Below are 20,988 nucleotides of genomic sequence, written 5' to 3'. Positions count from 1 at the left end.
GGTAATACTGTAAATTACACATTCTTTATTTTTATGTAAATTCTTGGGGTCTCATTCAGTAAAAAAACTATAAAAATCCATACGGTTTTATGAGATTGTCTGTCATAAGGTTTTTAATATTCTATCAGATATTATTGTGAGTTTTTGTATTAGTGTTCTTGAGAAAAAGGAGGCACACATACTGTACAACAGATTTTTACAGCTAATTATACACACACACACACACACACACACACACACGTATATATATATATATATATATATATATATATATATATATATATATATATATATATATATATATATATATATATATATATATACACACTACAGGCCAAAAGTTTTGACACACCTTCTCATTCAATGTGTTTTCTTTATTTTCATGACCATTGTAGATTGTCACTGAAGGCATCAAAACTATGAATGAACACATGTGGAGTTATGTACTTAACAAAAAAGGTGAAATAACTGAAAAAATGTTTTATATTCTAGTTTCTTCTAAATAGCCACCATTTGCTCTGATTACTGCTTTGCACACTCTTGGCATTCTCTCGATGAGCTTCAAGATGTACTCACCTGAAATGGTTTTCACTTCACAGGTGTCATAGTTTTGATGCCTTCAGTGACAATCTACAATGTAAATAGTAATGAAAATTAAGAAAACACACTGAAATTGCAGTTTCACTGCAATAAGGCGCTTTAGGTAGCCATCCACAAGCATCTGGCAAGCTTCTGGTGGAATTTTGACCACTCCTCTTGACAAAATTGATGCAGTTCAGCTAAATTTGTTGGTTTTCTGACATGGACTTGTTTCTTCAGCATTGTCCACATGTTTAAGTCAGAACCTTGGGAAGGCCATTCTAAAACCTTCATTCTAGCCTGATTTAGCCATTCTTTTACCACTTTTGACATGTGTTTGGGGTCATTGTCCTGCTGGAACACCCAACTGCGCCCAAAACCAAACCTCCGGGCTGATGATTTTATGTTGTCCTGAATAATTTGGCGCTAAACCTCCTTTTTCATTGTCCCATTTAAAGCACCAGTTCCATTGGCAGCAAAACAGGCCCAAGGAATAATACTACCACCGCCATGCTTGACGGTAGGATGGTGTTCCTGGGATTAAAGGCCTCACCTTTTCTCCTCCAAACATATTGCTGGGTATTGTGGCCAAACAGCTCAATTTTTGTTTCATCTGACCACAGACCTTTCCTCCAGAAGGTCTTATCTTTGTCCATGTGATTGCAGGGACATGTAACCAAATATTAATTAACATTGCTGTATGTATACTTTTGACCCAGCAGATTTGGTCACATTTTCAGTAGACCCATGATAAATTCATAAAAGAACCAAACTTCATGAATGTTTTTTTTGTGACAAACAAGTATGTGCTCCAATCACTCTATCACAAAAAAAACAGCTTTGTAGAAATGATTGGAAACTCAAGACAGCCATGACATTATGTTCTTTACAAGTGTATGTAAACTTTTGACCACGGCTGTATGTATATATATATATATATATATATATATATATATATATATATATATATATATATATATATATATATATACATAGTACATCTCAGCCAAATCTCAGTCTGCAAGAAGCATTACTGGTGCCAAGATACTTAATGGGTCGTAAACTGAGCTTGGATAGGATATTTCTCCTGGTGGGTGCTTTATTTGGCATAAAGATCTTGAATCTGAAGCTGCCTGACTGGATACACTAGTGAATACCCAATGCTATTTCCATTGAAAGCGCATCCCTATCAAGGTCGAGGTCCTAAACCTCAGTATATTGCTCCTCTTCTGAAATAGCAGACATCACAATTCTACAGTTGCTTAACCACTAAACCCACCTTTTCCAAACAGCTCTCAGAGTGTGGTACAATGATACGCCCTTTTCCTCTGACTAGACCAGTGGTTCTTAACCTGGGTTCGATCGAACCCTAGGGGTTCGGTGAGTCGGCCTCACGGAGGTCAAAAGACACCTAACTCATCGTGTAAATAAAAACTTCTCCCTATCGGCGTATTACGGATATGGCAACAGCAGAAGTCAGACTGATTTGCAAGTGTGTAATTTGTTGTGAGTTTATGCACTGTGTTGGTTTTGTTCTTTGAACAAGGTGATGTTCATGGACGGTTCATTTTGTGCACCAGTAAAAAAACATGGTAACACTTTAGTATGGGGAACATATTCACCATTAATTAGTTGCTTATTAACATGCAAATTAGTAACATATTGGCTCTTAACTAGTCATTATTAAGTACTTATTAATGCCTTATTCGGCATGGCCTTATTATAACCCTAACCCTCTAAACCTGGCCCTAACCCTAACCAAATAACTCTAAATTAAGTCTTTGTTACTTAGAATATGTTACCCTAGTGTCCAAAAAACTCTAAATTAAGTCTTTGTTACTTAGAATATGTTCCCCATACTAAAGTGTTACCAAAAACATACAACTGTGTCTTGAATTTGAAAAAAAAAAGTTTGTATTTTTCACTAAAGAAGTGTTCGGTGAATGCGCATATAAAACTGGTGGGGTTCAGTACCTCCAACAAGGTTAAGAACCACTGGACTAGACTGATTTAAGAAAGGTGTCAACATAGGCTTGGCTGTTTAATTGATCCTTGCTATCCTCTGCACATTTGCGCAGAGCAAAGCTGGCGCAACTTGGAGATGATCGAGCACCAAACAAGTGAACTATCATTTTGTATTACACCATCTCATGACTGATAGTGCCAGATTGCCGTCGGAGCAGGTTATTGGGACCGAAACCAAATTGGAAACGGAGAAGGTTAGAATCTTTATATGGCACCCCCACCTGCTGGAAAATAGCCTCAATGTCTGCCATCACTCCCACGGTTTAAAATTAAATTAAAATAAAATTCTGATTTAAGTTCAGAGACCACAGCTCGGCTACTTTATGTTCTTGTTCCTCAGTGGCAATGCAATGTTGTAATGCCCATTCACAAGTCTCACTGATTGTGAGACCATATCAAGGAATTGATGAACCTCCATAGACATCTCCTGTCGGTCACCTCACTGGCACTCTGGGAAGTTGCTCCAAATCTGCGAATTCCAGAGTTCATCTAATCTGGTAACTGATACGCAATTTGCTGAGATTTGTGTCCGTCCATATGTTGTACTGTGACTGATACCTTCTGTGAGAGGTGCATTGATTGGCCAGCAAAGCTGTGTCCTTACAGCATATGGACCGGCTTCTACAGGGGCAATGGTGACCTGCCAGGAATCCATCCATCCATCCATCCATTTTCTACCGCTTGTCTCTTTTGGGGTCGCGGGGGGTGCTGGAGCCTATCTCATTAGTCCCAATTCGCAGTCAGATCAGATCTCTGCATATACTTTCAGTAGTTTTACCCACGGAAGGTGTGGCCAGTTGCCAAACTTCCTCTTGTAAAGGAATGTTACTCTTGTTGCAGGAATAGTCTTTTGGGAGAATGTATCTGGAAACCTGAGATAATTGTTGCAGTCCATGCTGCTCACTTCAAAGACCAAGTCTACTTGCCTCTTCTCATGTTCATGCGACTCACCTTTATTCTCACCTTTCTTTTTTATTATTTTTTACCTTCATGTGTAAATTGGCCCAAGTGTGTGAATGTGAGTGTGAATGTTGCCTATCTGTGTTGGCCCTGTGATGAGGCGGCGACTTGTCCAGGGTGTACCCCGCCTACCGCCCGAATGCAGCTGGGATAGGCTCCAGCACCGCCCGCCACCCCGAAAGGGACAAGCGATAGAAAATGAATGGTTGGATGTGTAACATTGTAGGATGTGACTGAGCGCACACTTGGCAGGACATTTTCTCCTAACCCGATTTACTCCATTGGCCTGGTTTAGGGCAGCTGAATCCCAGCCCCTTGGCTTGTAAAAACTAAATGTACTCCTTATGAAGAAACATTTGCATCTTCCTGCATTGTTCCATTGAATGCTTTGCACCCTGACAGAAAAGACAGGCTTTGGCGAATGAAAACACTCAACTGTCGGTAGCTTTATTGTTGGTCTTAAACATGGGACTCACTGCTTGGTTACTTATGAAAGTTGCTGCTGTTTCTAAACTCCTCTTTAGCACTTCTTCTGTGCAACCTTTAATCCACTTGACCTTTAACCTTTGTGTTTAACTTTTTAATGATATCAAAACTGGGTGCAAGTCCTCCTTTGCTTGCTTGATAACAAAAGACAACAAAGTCACTGAACTTGGCCCTGCTGTTTTCCTTGTCCTGGACACCACAGACCACACTTCTCATCTTTCCCTCAGCTTGTACGATATTTTGGCAATGATAGCACGGACGTTAACTGCATTGTCTAACTCTTCCATGTACACTACATCAGTCATGTTATTGTGACATCCTGCAAGGCAGAGGCCAAAGGAATGGAGAGCTTCTCCGTCATCTGACTTGATGGGAGGCCAATTCAGGGTTTTGTTGATATATACCATTGATATCTTGTAGGTATTTTCAAAGTTTCTTCCAAAGGTTACTTGGCTTCAAGATATCCACGCTCAGGTTCCATATAGAAACAACTCCCGACCAACTCCCTGGGTTGGCTAGTAGTACACTGCTTGATAAAACTAAGACAGTTTTGGTTACTGTCCGTCTCGCCCTCTACACCGGTGGTCGCGAACCCGTTGATCACGATCAACCAGTCGATCTTTGGGACCCTACAGGTCGATCGCGAAGATATATGAAAAAAAGTATTAATATGACATCAGTGACACCCCCACCCTGAGAATGACCAACAGATCCACCGACAGGCACGCACGCACGCCTCTGCCTCTCCGGCCTCAGATCTACACCTACTCTTCTTGCAAACGCGCATTACATGACGTGCTCATAAATCATAACGCTGTATAAATGACTAAATGTCTGACTGTTGCAACAAATCGGACATTTTCTAGCATCCAACATGAAACAATCTTTCCCTCAACCACGAGTCTATTAACATCATCGCTCACCTGCGACGGGAAGCATACGAGACTCCGTGAACATTGCGCCCAAGTACAAAACAAAACCAAAAAAAAAATTATAATATATATATATATATATATATATATATATATATATATATACACACACAGTCGTGATCAAAAGTTTACTTACACTTGTGAAGGACATACTGTGATGGCTGTCTTGAGTTTCCAATAATTTCTACAACTCTTAACTCTTATAAGTTCTGCGGTCAGATGAAACAAAAGTTGAGCTGTTTGGCCACAATACCCAGCAATATGTTTGGAGGAGAAAAGGTGAGGCCTTTAATCCCAGTTACACCAAGCCTACCGTCAAGCATGGTGGTGGTAGTATTATGCTCTGGACCTGTTTTGCTGCCAATGGCACTGGTGCTTTACAGAGAGTAAATGGGACAATGAAAAAAGAGGATTACCTCCAAATTCTTCAGGACAACCTAAAATCATCAGCCCGGAGGTTGGGTCTTGGGCGCAGTTGGGTGGTCCAACAGGACAATGACCCCAAACACATGTCAGAAGTGGTAAAGGAATGGCTAAATCAGGCTAGAATTAAGGTTTTAGAATGGTCTTCCAAAAGTCCTGACTAAAACGTGTGGACAATGCTGAAGAAACAAGTCCATATGTTATTATTATATGTTATTCTGTGTTATGTGTTTTATGTTGCGCGATTGCACCAAGTAAAATTCCTAGTTTGTGAACCCGTTCTCAAACAATGGCAATAAAAACTATTCTGATTCTGATGTCAGAAAGCCAACAAATTTAGCTGAACTTCACCAATTTTGTCAAGAGGAGTGGTCAAAAATTAAACCAGAAGCTTGCCAGAGGCTTGTGGATGGCTACCAAAAGCGCCATTGCAGTGAAACCTACCAAGGCACATGTAACCAAATATTAACATTGCTGTATGTATACTTTTGACCCAGCAGATTTGGTCACATTTTCAGTAGACCCATAATAAATTCATAAAAGAACCAAACTTCGTGAATGTTTTTTGTGACCAACAAGTATGTGCTCCAATCACTCTATCACAAAAAAATAAGAGTTGTAGAAGTTATTGGAAACTCAAGACAGCCATGACATTATGTTCTTTACAAGCGTAAGTAAGCTTTTGACCACGACTGTATATACATACTGAACAAAAATATAAACGCAACACTTTTGTTTTTGCTCCCATTTTTTTATAAACTGAACTCGAAAATTTAAAGTTTTGACTATATACACAAAGGACCTATTCTTCTCAAATACTGTGTACAAATCTATTCAAATCTGTGTTAGTTTGCATTTCTTTTTTGCCAAGATAATCCATCACACCTCACAGGAGTGGTAGATCAAGATGCTGATTAAACAGCATGCTTATTGCAGAGGTGTGCCTTAGGCTTCCCACAATAAAAGGCCACTCTGTAAAGTGCAGTTTTATCACACAGTACAATGCCACAGATGTCGCAAGTTTTGAGGGAGCATGAAGTCGGCATGAATTGAATGTTCATTTCTATACCATAAGCCATCTCTAAAGGCGTTTCAGAGAATTTGTCAGAACGTGAGGTTATGGTATGGGCAGGCGTATGTTATGGACAACAAACGCAAGTGCATTTTATGGATGGCATTTTACATGCACAGAGATATTGTGACGAGATCCTGAGGCCCATTGTTGTCTCATTCACTTGAGACCATCACTTGTTGCAGCATGACAATGCACGGTCCCATGTTGCTAGAATCTGTACACAATTCCTGGAAGCTGAAAACACCCCAGTTCTTGCATGGCCAGAATACTCACCAGACATGTCACACATTGAGCATGTTTGGGATGCTGTGGATCGGCGCATATGACAGTGTGTTCCAGTTCCTGCCAATATTCAGCAAAATTGAAGAGGAGTGGACCAACATACCACAGGCCACAATCAACAACCTGATCAACTATGTAAAGGAGATGTGGTGCACTGTGTGAGGCAAATGGTGGTCACACCAGATACTGACGGCTTTTCTGACACCCCCAGATGCCCAATTAAGCAAAACAACACATTTCAGAGTAGCCTTTTATTGTGGGCAGCCTAAGGCACACCTGTGCAATAAGCATGCTGTTTAATCAGCATCTTGATATGCCACAACTGCGAGGTGTGATGGATTATGTTGGCAAAGCAGAAATGCTCACTAACACAGATTCAGACAGATTTGTGAACAATATTTGAGAGGCACAGGTCTTCTGTGTATATAGTAAAAGTTGTACATGTTTAAGTTCAACTCATTAAGAATGGAAGCAAAAACAAAAGTATTGCGATTATATTTATGTTCAGTATATAAAACATAGTTGACACAGGGGTAGATCTTGCTTTAGTTTTTGGCTGAGACCAGGGATCTTGGGCTCGAGAAGGTTGGTGACCACTGCTCTACGCCATGTTCAAACGTTCTCGATATTAGAGGGTCCACTTCAAACGAAGGAACGTTTTGAGGCAGCAATGTAGCTAGTTGTTGATGCTTAATTAGCATTTGAAAAACACCTTGCAAAGTGTGACTGTGGATGAGTAACAGCATCAGTGTTTGCTAATTGAATATTTGGTTGAATGTTGTTTCTCTGAAATTCTTGCCTGGTGATATCATGCGACTAGAATCTGCAACTAACGATTAATTTGATAATCGATTAAACTGTCGATTATTACTTCGATTAATCGGTTAATAATCGGATAAAGGAGACAAACTAAATTTCTATCCTTTCCAGTATTTTATTGAAAAAAACCAGCATACTGGCACCATACTTATTTTGATTATTGTTTCTCAGCTGTTTGGACATGTTGCAGTTTATAAATAAAGGTTTATATAAAAAAAAAATTAAAAATTAAAAAAAAAAAAAATGTATTGCCTCTGCGCATGCGCATAGAATAGATCCAACGAATCGATGACTAAATTAATCGCCAACTATTTTTATAATCGATTTTAATCGATTTAATCGATTAGTTGTTGCAGCCCTACATGGGACACATGATTTGAACCGGAGTGAAAGTTAATTCCGTTACAACTCGATGCTCTTGATGTATTTACACAGCTCATTCAAGATCTTAAATGTTGCGTCAAATGCTGCTAATTAAGTTTGTATTTCCAGATACATTTTCTCTTTGCTTCTTGTTCCTCCAACTTTTGTTTCTGTTTTATGGTGGATGCCTCTGCCAACAATTCAGCTATTTCCAGCTACGCTTTCAGATGGGTAAACGAAGCAGAAGATGCTGTACTTGAAGAATGCATTGAGAATGCTTTGGAATGTCGCTTTAATGATACACAGGATGCATTGGATATTTCGTCAAATGTCTGCACTTCTTCATTGCATTTAGTAGCTTAAACAATTTGTAGGTGAGCATTATTGATCCAGGAATTAGTCTTCATTGTAAAGATTTCAAATTATTAGCCTTTGTTCAAACCAGATGACTTCTTCCTTGTTCATGTTCTTTTCAGAAAGTGGTTAAAGTTTAGTGAAGCGAAATGAATTATATTTATACTGTATAGCGCTTTTCTCTAGTGACTCAAAGCGCTTTACATAGTGAAACCCAATATCTAAATTACATTTAAACCAGTGTGGGTGGCACTGGGAGCAGGTGGGTAAAATGTCTTGCCCAAGGACACAACAGCAGTGACTAGGACGGCGGAAGCGGGAATCGAACCTGCAACCCTAAAGTTGCTGGCACGGCCGCTCTACCAACCGAGCTATACTGCCCCATTGTTTAAACAATGTTTAAACATTGTTGTTAATTTCACACAATTCTCCCTACAGCTCATTAAACTCCTTCATTTTAGTTTGCATTACTGTAAAGTTTCTGTCATCATTGTCTTTCATTAAATGACATACCTGCTTAATTTACCAATTAGCTGAGCGAGCTTAGCCTTCCATTGCCTTAGCTGTAAACTTCCACAACTGCTGCGGAATTATCCTGCTTTTCATGCACCATGCTTTATGAACAATAACTTTGTACACAAGGCAGCTAGCATTTGAATAGGCTCATACTTGCCAACCCTCCCGGATTTTCCGGGAGACTCCCGAAATTCAGCGCCTCTCCCGAAAACCTCCCGGGACAAATTTTCTCCCGAAAATCTCCCGAAATTCAGGCGGACCTGAGTGACGTGTCGACAGCCTGTTTTCCCGTACGCTTTCCCACAATATAAACAGCGTGCCTGCCCAATGACGTTATAACTGTAGAATGATCGAGGGCGAGTTCTTGGTTTCTTATGTGGGTTTATTGTTAGGCAGTTTCATTAACGTCCTCCCAGCGCGGTAACAACATGCAACAACAGCAGTCACGTTTTCGTCTACCGTAAAGCAGTTCGTCTGCCGTAAACAGCAATGTTGTGACACTCTTAAACAGGACAATACTGCCATCTACTGTACATGCATATGTGACAATAACATCTAGGGCTTTTAGAGAGTGCAGTGCACAACTGCGCCCACAACAAGGAGACGAAGCAGAATGCATCATCAGAGAGGGTGTTCAGCATGGTTAGAAAAATAGTGACAGAGAATAGAACAAGGATGGACAATTCAACCCTTAACTCAACAATGAGTAGATGAGTGTTATGTGCGTGTATATGTGTAAATAAATGAACACTGAAATTCAAGTATTTCTCTTATTTATGTGTATATATATATATATATATACGGTATATATATAAAAAAAAAAAAAAAAAAAAAAAAAAATATATATATATATATACATATATATATATATATATATATATATATATATATATATATATATATATATATATATATATATATATATATATATATATATATATATATATATATAGCTAGAATTCACTGAAAGCTGAAAGTCAAGTATTTCTTATATATATATATATGAAATACTTGACTTGGTGAATTCTCGCTGTAAATATACTCCTCCCCTCTTAACCACGCCCCCAACCAAGCCCCCGCCCCAACCAAGCCCCCGCCCCACCTCCGACCACGCCTCCCTCCCACCCCACCTCCCGAAATCGGAGGTCTCAAGGTTGGCAAGTATGAATAGGCTATATCCTTTTACGATGAAAATGTACCTAATGAGCTGACCAGCACTTGACACACCAATCTTCTTGAAGAGAGTTGAGACTTGTATTCATGTCACGTATATGGTTTATTTTGTCTTGTAGACTTAGATCCTATATCTGACCATCCTATGTCCACTTGAAGCTGGGTTTTCTTAAAAAAATGCGGGGGATGAGATTAGACAGTGCCTTGGTTTACATGTTTGCTCCACTTGAACTGCAAGAACTTACACAAGATTTTGATGCAAAGAAAATAAAAGTGTATTCCACTTAACTAAGCGGTAGAAAATGGATGGATGGATGTATGTATCTTCTAAACAGAGAGTAATTTCACCACACAGAGTGTGTGTGTAACTACCAGTGGTACTTTTTTTAAATAAAATGTTTTAATAAAAACACATTTAATAAGTACAGTGCCCAATAGAAAGAGCTTCCCGATCCTTTAAAATGGCCTGGACTTGCCCTTTGGTCAAATTCAGTTAAAATTGACAACTAAATGTCATGAAAATCAATTATTTTCTTAGCCCACCCACGAGTCGGTTAAGCCATCTCTTAGCCCCGGGAGAAAAAAAAACTTGGAGCATTCTCTGTATTCCGCCCATAAAGCCCTCTGAAAAACAATACTCCATTTACATCTTGTCACCTGACAATTAACAAAGTATTCGCAATATTGTTATTATAAGCTCTAACGCAGACAAACTTGTTTAGTGCCGCTGTGATCAAAGAAAGCTGACGAGCTTCTGCAGCTATTGACATAGTGAGCTGCTGCTTGCTGCTGTTGCATTGCCTCTGAGCTGGTAAAGGTAAATTCTAGATTATAACTCATGTGTCTCGCCCAAATATTAGAAGTTTGTGGCCATAAACTGAGAAGTTGGTCAATGATATTCAACTTAAACCCGGAGATGGCGAGAAATAAACGAAAAGATACTCCTTTGTGACAATTTTTTTTTTTTCAACCTGAGTGAGTAATTCTTCATCTAAACGGGAAGATATGAACATTGACATTGTACAGTAAGTGATTGTTTTGTTGTGTTCATGTTTTGTAGGGCTGTGAATCTTTGGGTACCAAACAATTTGATTTGATTCTTAGGGGTAATGATTCAATTTAGAATCGAGTCTTGATCCCTTGAGGGGCCGTTGGCGCAAATTGCAGCCACGCTTCCGTCAGTCTACCCCAGGGCAGCTGTGGCTATGAAAGTAGCTTGCCACCACCAGGTGTGAATGATTGATGGGTTCTACATGTAAAGCGACTTTGGGTACTTAGAAAAGCGCTATATAAATCCCAGTTATTATTATTATTATTATTGATTTAAAACAATTCTCAATTCAAAATCAATACTTTTTTAATAACATTGGTGCCAGTTACAGCAATGCAGTCGCTGAACGCTAGACAGGCCTTTGATAGAATAGAATGGTCGTACGTATAGTATTCAGTCTTTTACCTAGATACGGACTCGTACACAATTTTCCTAAATGGGTTAAAATCTTACATAGGAATCCAATGGCAAGTGTGTTAACGCATAACCTGATTTCAAAGCCAATATCTTTGGAAAGATCGACATGCCAGCGGTTCCCCCATCGCCGTTGTTGTTTATACTCGTCATAGAGCCATTGGCAATAGCAGTTAGTGCACAAACCAACACAGTACATTAGGAGAACAAGAACATAAGATATTGTTATATGCAGATGATGTGATTATTTTCTTAACAAACCTAGGCAATAGTATTCCAAATATAGTTAGAAACATAGACTTTTTTTTTCTTTTTTCTGGTTACGACCCCGAGAGGGACAAGAGGTAGAAAATGGATGGATGGATGGATGGATATTAACCATATAAAATCCTTCATATTGTTTTTAAATAGGGATGAAAGGTCAATCCCAATGGTAAAAACTCAATTTGTCAATGCAAGAGAGGGATTCACATATCCTGGGGTCAAGATTACAACTTCAACTAAAACAATTACATTAAAATTAAATCAATGTCAAGCAGGACTCCCTTGAAAAATATATTATAATCTCAGTGGGACTTTTCTGGGTAAATAAAGATTAAAAGACTTAATAAAAAAATTGTCCCTTCAAATTATGATCCTTTAACTGAATACATAAAAGAAACACTCAATCGCTGGATGACATTGACTATATTGACATTTGGTTGTATGAATATAGAAAAAATTAGTATATTGCCTAAATTTTTATTTTTTTAGGGCTGTGACTCTTTGGGCACCACACGATTCGATTCGATTCATTGGGGTAATGATTCGATTCAGAATCGATTCTCGATTCCCGATTCAAAATCTATACTTTTTAATAACATTGAATGCCAGGTCTATGATAACTACATTCCTCCATAAAATACATAAACAGCTCTGATACATTTATATATTACATAAAAGAAAACTACTTTTGTTTAATAAAATGCTTCCAAAACATTTAATAAAGTCAAATACAAATAAGGCAAAACGTGAAGTATCACACACTTCTCTTTTCTAAATTTACATCAACAATATGATTTGCCTGAGTGGCTGGACAGGACAGATTGAAAAAACTAATTAATTTATGATTTTTTTGTAATCGATTAAGAATCGTTACAAATAAGAATCGTGATTAATCAGAATTTATTTTTTTTGACACCCCCAATACCTATTTCAATCAATACCCCTAAGCCTGTACAATACATTTTTCAAAACAATTAATAGTATTTTTAGTACATTCATTTGAACACTTAAAAGTCCAGGTTGCGATTAAGGTTTCTGTAACTCCCTTACGAAAGAAGAGGGGAACAACTTCCAAGTTGGGCTGCTCATTTACACTTGATGGTGTTCATTTCTCAAATGATACAGCCCCATCATGGTTATCTATTGAACAGACGTCAGTATCGTACCCTCCTCTTAAATTATTCCTATATTTAGCAGAACCAAACGTCCTAAGAAAATCTCTACCTGAAGAACACTATTGATGTTTGGTTTAAAGCCCCTCCCATCTCTCGGTTTACCCCCTTGTGGGGAAACACAACTTTTATAACAGGAAGAAATGAAGGAGGCTTTAGAATGTGGGCAGAAAAGGGTGTTGTAAAAGTTGGTGATTTGTATACAAATGGCACACTACTTACATTTGACAAACTTACTCAAAAAACACAAAATACGTAAAAAACACTTTTTTTAAATATTCACACCTCAGACACTATATCCTCAACATACAAACATATAAACTCAGAACCTCATCTTTCTTACTTGGAACATCTTGCAAATTAATATTTTAAGGGAATAGACCAATTTCATTGTATTACTCAGCTTTGGTATCTTATGACGACAAATCTTCTACTGACAAATTAGAGGCATGGAACACAGATTTGGGGGAAATAGTTTTGGAGAACAATTGGAATTGAGCATGTCTGAAAGCAGCACTAAGTAAATTGTCATTTATTGTCAATTATAAAATATTTGAAAAAAATTGGGGATGATAGCACTTAACGACATTGAGGAGGGTGGCAGGAATCCTGCCACACAAAAAACTATACATATGCTGACTTGCTTTACGGCATACATCACTCCCCCTTTCCCCATTATTTAAAAAGACGGAAGTCGATGCAAACGCCTGCGGGCCGCCAGAAAACTAAAAGAAGAAGAAGAAGAATGCCTATGCGCAATTACTAATATCATGGCCGAAGATGCAAAACAACCAAAGAAACGAAAAGTTTTGTCTGAGGAGACAAAATAAGACAAAGGGATGTTACAGTCAAAGATCAACATCGCTTTCGGCAACCCATCGATTTTGGCAAACCACCGCTACTGAGCATGTCCGCACAAACGCAAATATTTTAACTATTTTCCTTGAACAAAATACCCATCGAAAACAGCAGCTCCCTCGTGTAGACATTGTTACTCCACAAGTAAGAAGTCATTTTAAATTACATTGCATTCAAAGGATCTTCTGCATTTACATTTGCGTTTTCATGACCATTTGAACAAGAATATTAATTTTGTAGACAAATACAGCGTGAGGTAGTTCACACTGTACATTAACGGACTAAGTAGTCCCCGAACCCACTGCTGAGTCCTAAAATCCCCCCACACATAATACATCATTGCTTTTTTTGCTCCCTTATCTGCTGGTTTTGCTTTGTTTGTTTGGGACGTACAACAGTGTGCAGACACAATTGCATCGATGACACCACGCTCACCGACCCGCTCAAACGGCCCGACTTCCACCATCTGGGTGCCATGTTCTCGCCGCTGCACGTCCTTAATAAAGTTCCCTTGATTTGCTTTTGTCCCATGTTCAATGTGTCCAATCTGGTGAAGTAGTTGAAGCGTTTTTGATGGCCAAATATACAAAACCCAAAACCAGTGAAGTTGGCACGTTGTGTGAATCGGAAATAAAAACAGAATACAATTATTTGCAAATCCTTTTCAACAAATTGAATAGACTGCAAAAAGAACATACTTAACATTCAAACTGGAAAACTTTGCTATTTTTTGCAAATATAAGCTCATTTGGAATTTGATGCCAGCAAGATGTTTCAAAAAAGCTGGCACATGTGGCAAAAAAGTTGAGGAATGCTCATCAAACACTTATTTGGAACATCCCACAGATGAACAGGCTAATTGGGGTAGGGTGTCATGATTGGGTATAAAAGCAGCTTCCATGAAATGCTCAGTCATTCACAAACAAGGATGGGGCGAGGGTCACCACTTTGTGAACAAATGCGTGAGCAAATTGTCCAACAGTTTAAGAACAAGCTATTGCAAGGAATTTAGGGATTTCACCATCTATGTTCCGTAATATCATCAAAAGGTTCAGAGAATCTGGAGAAATCACTGCGTGTAAGCAGAAAGGCTGAAAACTAACATTGAATGCCCTGACCTTCGATCCCTCAGGCGGTCTGCATCAAAAAGCGACATCAGTGTGTAAAGGATATCACCACATGGGCTCAGGAACACTTCAGAAAACCAATGTCACTAAATACAGTTTGTCACTACATCTGTAAGTGCAAGTTAAAGCTCTACTATGCAAAGCAAAAGCCATTTATTAACAACATCTAGAAACGCCGCCGGCTTCTCTGGGCCCGAGATCATCTAAGATGGACTCATGCAAAGTGGAAAAGTGTTCTGTGGTCTGACGAGTCCACATTTCAAATTGTTTTTGGAAATATTCGACATCGTGTCATCCGTACCAAAGGGGAAGCGAACCATCCAGACTGTTATCGACGCAAAGTTCAAAAGCCAGCATCTGTGATGGTATGGGGGTGCATTAGTGCCCAAGGCATGGGTAACTTACACATCTGTGAAGGCACCATTAATGCTGAAAGGTACATACAGGTTTTGGAACAACATATGCTGCCATCTAAGCGCCGTCTTTTTCATGGACGCCCCTGCTTATTTCAGCAAGACAATGCCAAGCCACATTCAGCACGTGTTACAACAGTGTGGCTTCCTAAAAAAAGAGTGCGGGTACTTTCCTGGCCCGTCTGCAGTCCAGACCTGTCTCCCATTGAAGATGTGTGGCGCATTATGAAGCGTAAAATACGACAGCGGAGACCCCGGACTGTTGAACGACTGAAGCTCTACATAAAACAAGAATGGGAAAGAATTCCCCTTTCAAAGCTTCAACAATTAGTTTCCTCAGTTTCCAATCGTTTATTGAGTCTTGTTAAAAGAAAAGGTGATGTAACACAGTGGTGAACATGCCCTTTCCCAACTACTTTGGCACGTGTTGCAGCCATGAAATTCTAAGTTAATTATTTTTTGCAAAAAAAAATGAATTTTATGAGTTTCAACATCGAATATCTTGTCTTTGTAGTGCATTCAATTGAATATGGGTTGAAAAGGATTTGCAAATCATTATATTCCGTTTATATTTACATCTAACACAATTTCCCAACTCATATGGAAACGGGGTTTGTAACACAGTGGTAAAAATGCACCTGTGCCAACTTTTTTTGCAATGTGTTGCTGCCATTAAATTCTAAGTTAATGATTATTTAAAATGTTGTTTCTCAGTTCAAACATTAAATATAGTTTCTTTGCAGTTTATTTAATTGAATAGAAGTTGAAAAGGATTTGCAAATCATTGTATTCTGTTTTTATTTACAAATTACACAACGTGCCAACTTCACTGGTTTTGGGTTTTGTACAATACAAGTGGTTGATGAGGACTTACATAACACCTGTGTAGTTGAATAGCTGGTCTCCTAATATTTCAGACACCTGTACTAAATGTGTAAAAGAACGAGGTACTTTGTTTGACTGTGCGTGGGTATGCCCTAAATTGCTGAGCTACTGGACAGAAGTGGGCCAGATCATGTCCAAAATTGATAAAGTAAACGTACCTCGTCGAGCAAAACTTTTTGTCTTAGGGATCTACCGGAGATATTTTGTGGTTTGTGCAAGTAAATTAACCTTGATTGACTTTGTACTCCTGCAGGCCAGGAGACTGATTGCATTATTTTGGAAAATAAATGATGTACTATCAATATATCTATGGATAAAGGAAATGTATGTCACGTGCCTTGCATTACTCGAGGGAGGACAGAGGACTTTGAAGACATGTGGAAACCTTTACTGGACTATTTAGGCAATGGGGTGCAGAGTCACCTACATTATAATACAATGTGGAGCTGTGTGATGTGTGTATTGTTTTTCTGTTTTTTTTACATTTTATTTTGGTTAGCTGTCACTATTTTTTTTGATTTCTTTGTAAATTTTTCTCTCTTTTTTTTTTAATCAAAAAACTGTGAGCATTAATAAAGGAATTGTGGGGAAAAACAAAAAAACATTGGGTGCCGGACAATGATTAACTACATTCCTCCATAAAATAGACACACAGCTGTGATAAATTGTTCTATATAACTTAAAAAAAAACTAATTTGTTTACCAAAATGCTACCCAAACATTTAATGAAGTTAAAATAAGACAATAAGACACACTTCTCTTTTCCAAAGTAAATCTGTACAGCAGATACTGCATGGGCATCTACATCAAAAATATGGTTTGCTGAGTGACTGGAATTGGGTCGATTAAGAACCGTTACAAATAAGAATGGCAATTCAATCACAAATCGATTTTGGTTGGTTTGTATTTCTTGGTTAGCACTTTGCAATACTGCTGCATGATGCTTAATGTTTCACTAAAGCTGAATCTGTTGAGCACACAGCTTCTAAAACTTGTAGCTCATCCTCATTGTATTCATGCTCAAAAATATAAGTTTCTGGATCATTATTTGTCCTAAAGTAGGCCATGTTGTCTCTCACAAAGTCGGCCAAGAGTAGTAGGTTTGTTGTTGTTGAAGAGAAAAAGTGAACATTGAGACGTGTAAGCTAAAAATGGGCAAAATACGTAATTATTACATGTTATTATGAATGTGCCTGTTACTACGTTGCATACAGTATATACTTACAGCGTGTATATAAAACGATAATAGGAGCTTTTGAAAGTTTTTAGACCATTGTATAGGCAACTACCATTGACTCTATTGTTAGCTGACTTTTGCTAACGTTTCTTTATGATTTAGAATGCATAAAAAAAGAAAACCTATGTGTCTTACATAAGGATTGTGAATGATATGTAAAATGAAAAAAAAGAGTGCAGTTTCCTTTTAAGGTACACTGTGACTAACTAAGAGACAAACCAACAGGAATAATAACATCCATCCATTTTGTACTGCTTGTCCCTTTCGGGTCGCAGGAGGTGCCGGAGCCTATCTCAGCTGCATTTGAGCGGAAGGCGGAATACATAATTAATGATATTATTCAGGACTTAACACACCGGCATTGAAGACATGATTACTTGTGTGGGACTAGATTTTCGGAAATCAATTCACGCTGTTACCGTCTTTTTCCCTAGAAAACTAACACCAGGCTTAAACTGATTGTGGGTTTGTATTCATTGTGTGTGTTTTGCACAGTTTTTTCTTTTGACGTGTTTGCTTTTCTTCATCTTATTTGTACATGAGCACCCGACAATAGCATGAGTTTACTATGAGATCTGGAGCACGCTTCTTAGTGGTTTGACTGAAACAAGACGGTCTTTGGGCTGAAAAAGGTTGGGGACGATTGGTCTAAAGCAGTGATTCTCAAACTGTGGTATGTGTACCACTAGTGGTACAATACCCAAAACCAGTGAAGTTGGCACGTGGTGTAATTCTTAAATAAAAACAGAATACAATGATTTTCAAATCCTTTTCAACTTACGTATATTCAATTGAATAAACTGCAAAGACAAGATATTTAATGTTCGAACTGAGAAACTTAATTTTTTTTGCAAATAATCATTAACTTAGAATTTAATGGCAGCAACACATTGCAAAAAAGTTGGCACAGGGGCATTTTTACCACTGTGTTACATGGCCTTTCCTTTTAACAACACTCAGTAAATGTTTGGGAACTGAGGAGACTCATTTTTGAAGCTTAAGTTGTTCAACAGTCCGAGGTCTCCGCCACACATTTTCAATGGGAGACAGGTCTGGACTACAGGCAGGCCAGTCTAGTACCTGCACTCTTTTACTATGAAGCCACACTGTTGTAACACGGCATTGTCTTGCTGAAATAAGCAGGGGCGTCCATGATAACGTTGTTTGGATGGCAACATATGTTGCTCCAAAACCTGTATGTACCTTTCAGCATTACTGGTGCCTTCACAGATGTGTAAATTACCCATGCCTTGGGCACTAATACACCCCCATACCATCACAGATGCTGGCTTTTGAACTTTGTGCCTATAACAATCCGGATGGTTCTTTTCCTCTTTATTCCGGAGGACACAACGTCCACAGTTTCCAAAAACAATTTGAAATGTGGACTCGTCAGACCACAGAACACTTTTACACTTTGCATCAGTCCTTCTTAGATGAGCTCGGGCCCAGCGAAGCCGGCGGCGTTTTTGGGTGTTGTTGATAAATGGCTTTCGCTTTGCATAGTAGAGTTTTAACTTGCACTCACAGATGTAGCGACAAACTGTAGTTACTGACAGTGGTTTCGGCTAATAACAAAATAACAAAGTTTTCCCGTTCGAACGTTAAGTATCTTGTCTTGGCAGTCCATTCAATTGAGTATAAGTTAAAAAGGATTTGCAAATCATTGTATTCTGGTTTTATTTACGATTTACACAACGTGCCAACTTCACTGGTTTTGGTTTTTGTATGCCAAAGAACCACTTGATTAAAGTACACTGTTTTAGTTTCCTATTTTCAAACACAGTTCTACTGTTCAAACTGTGTAATGGCCAAAAATATTAAATATACACGTTAAAGAAAAACTCTGCCTCGTTTTTAATGACTACTTATTCCTACTACGCTACTGTATTTTAATGTCGGTCATTATGGTGGTACTTGGGGGAAAAAGTTTGACAACCACTGGTCTAAAAAGATAATCAGAATGTATCATAATGTGCCCCTCTTACCGGGTGGGATGGTGAACCCGGGGGGCAGCTGGATGGTCGTCTGCTGCTGGGGCGGTCTGACAATAAGTTGTGGCGCCACCAGCCTTTGCGGTGCTGTCAGCCGCGTCTGAGCCTGTGCTGTCGGCGAGGCGGCGGCGGGCCGGACCGTGCTAATCGTCGTGGTCACCGACGTGGTTTGACCGCTTATGCAGCTTGCCGTTATGGGGGCGGTCACCGCGGCGGTGGTGGCGGTGGTTGTGGTTGTGGTGCTAGAAATGGTGGTGGTCAGAGGTTGACTTGTTGTGGTGGTGGTGGCGGTGGTAGCAGCTGTTGTCGTCATGGCAACAGAGGAAACTGTGTTTATGACAGAGCTGGATGGGACAACTTTGGACTGACATTCATCTGTGCTGGAAGCCACTGCAGACTCAGCTTTTTTGTGGTTCTCCTGGGCAGGTGGTGACGAGGAGGAAGGGGAGGTGACCGGCGAGGTCCGGGAACCCTGCTGGGACATCGCCGACACGCTGGTCCCGTTCTGGGCGATGCTGGCCATTATGTGACTGGGGAGTCTCTGCAAGGCGATGGTCGGGGTCCCCCGGTCGAGGGCAATGGCCGACTGACCCGCAGGCAAGCTGGCGTTGGCTAGGGTGAACGTTGATGTGTTGATGGATGTGCTCACCGGTCGGGTGCAGTTCGGTGTGGAGCTAACAGCGTCCACTGGGGTGCTGTCCTCGCTGTTCCGTCTGGTGGTCACAGCGGCGCCGTTTAAACTCTTTATCCGAACCGAGGCGCTCCGTCGCAGGGTGGCTGGTCGTCTTTTCGCAGGGTTTGCGTCCGGGAGAGGCTCACCTGAGCCCGGGGAAGCCTTGGAGGGGAGCCGGGCTTCGGCGGTGCTGATGCTGGCTGGCGGGGAAGCTGACACGCCGGCGGACGCGGTTGGTGTTGTGATGGATGCTCCATGTGATTGAGAGCCGCTGTTGCTGGCAGCTGGAGCCGAAGCAACGGAGGGCTCGCCGGAAGAAGGAGTGCAGCCCAGGGAAGGAGATGTGACAGTTTTATCATCTTTAGAGTTGAAATCCTGGTGTATGTCCGCTTTATAGCGGCGCCCTTGTTGTTGTTGTTGATCCACTGTTGTGGAGCCCACCGGAGCTGCTAGCGTTTTCCCCAAGTGATGGTTAGCGGGGGCAACCGACCCAGCGCCTCGGCTCTCGTCTGCTTTGTTGCTCTGGCCAGAGAGTTGGGACTCCAGCGAGCCCACCAAGTCGCTCACAGCCTTCTCGTCCACCTCGGAAAATAGCATATCTTCCAGGGGGTCGGAGGCGCCCGCCATCTCTGATCTCCGATCGCTGTCTTTTTTTAGTTTGACATTGCGCATGCGTGTTACTAGGCATTGTGGGAATGAGTCTGACGTCATTAGACAATTTTTTTAAAGAGAGGAGCGCGGGTAATTCTTTGTAATTGTGAAATTGTGAATACAATTGAGATGTATACACAACAACACATCATTTTTTATATGTTATTGGACAATCATTTGTGTTGTGTGTGTTATATTTCTCCGAGATGTGTGCGAGCCGGCTATGGGGGCAGGGCGAAGACATCCCGTGGAATATCGCGAT

The 20,988-nt window shown here is 39.9% G+C and overlaps 1 protein-coding gene across 1 annotated transcript in view; it reads right to left on the bottom strand.

Moving 5' to 3' along the window:
• The window catches only part of LOC133608919 (transcription initiation factor TFIID subunit 4-like), a 328,756-nt gene extending 308,042 nt beyond the window's left edge, over nt 1-20,714 (bottom strand). Inside the window, exon 1 of the mRNA XM_061964571.2 lies at nt 19,397-20,714. Coding sequence (XP_061820555.2) covers nt 19,397-20,702 — 1,306 coding nt within the window. The 5' untranslated portion in view covers nt 20,703-20,714. The remainder of the gene's footprint in view (nt 1-19,396) is intronic.
• Nucleotides 20,715-20,988: the final 274 nt, after the last annotated feature.

Source organism: Nerophis lumbriciformis, linkage group LG06 (genome assembly GCF_033978685.3).
Source record: "Nerophis lumbriciformis linkage group LG06, RoL_Nlum_v2.1, whole genome shotgun sequence".
NCBI lineage: Eukaryota > Metazoa > Chordata > Actinopteri > Syngnathiformes > Syngnathidae > Nerophis > Nerophis lumbriciformis.
This window is presented reverse-complemented; position numbering and strand designations above follow the sequence as displayed.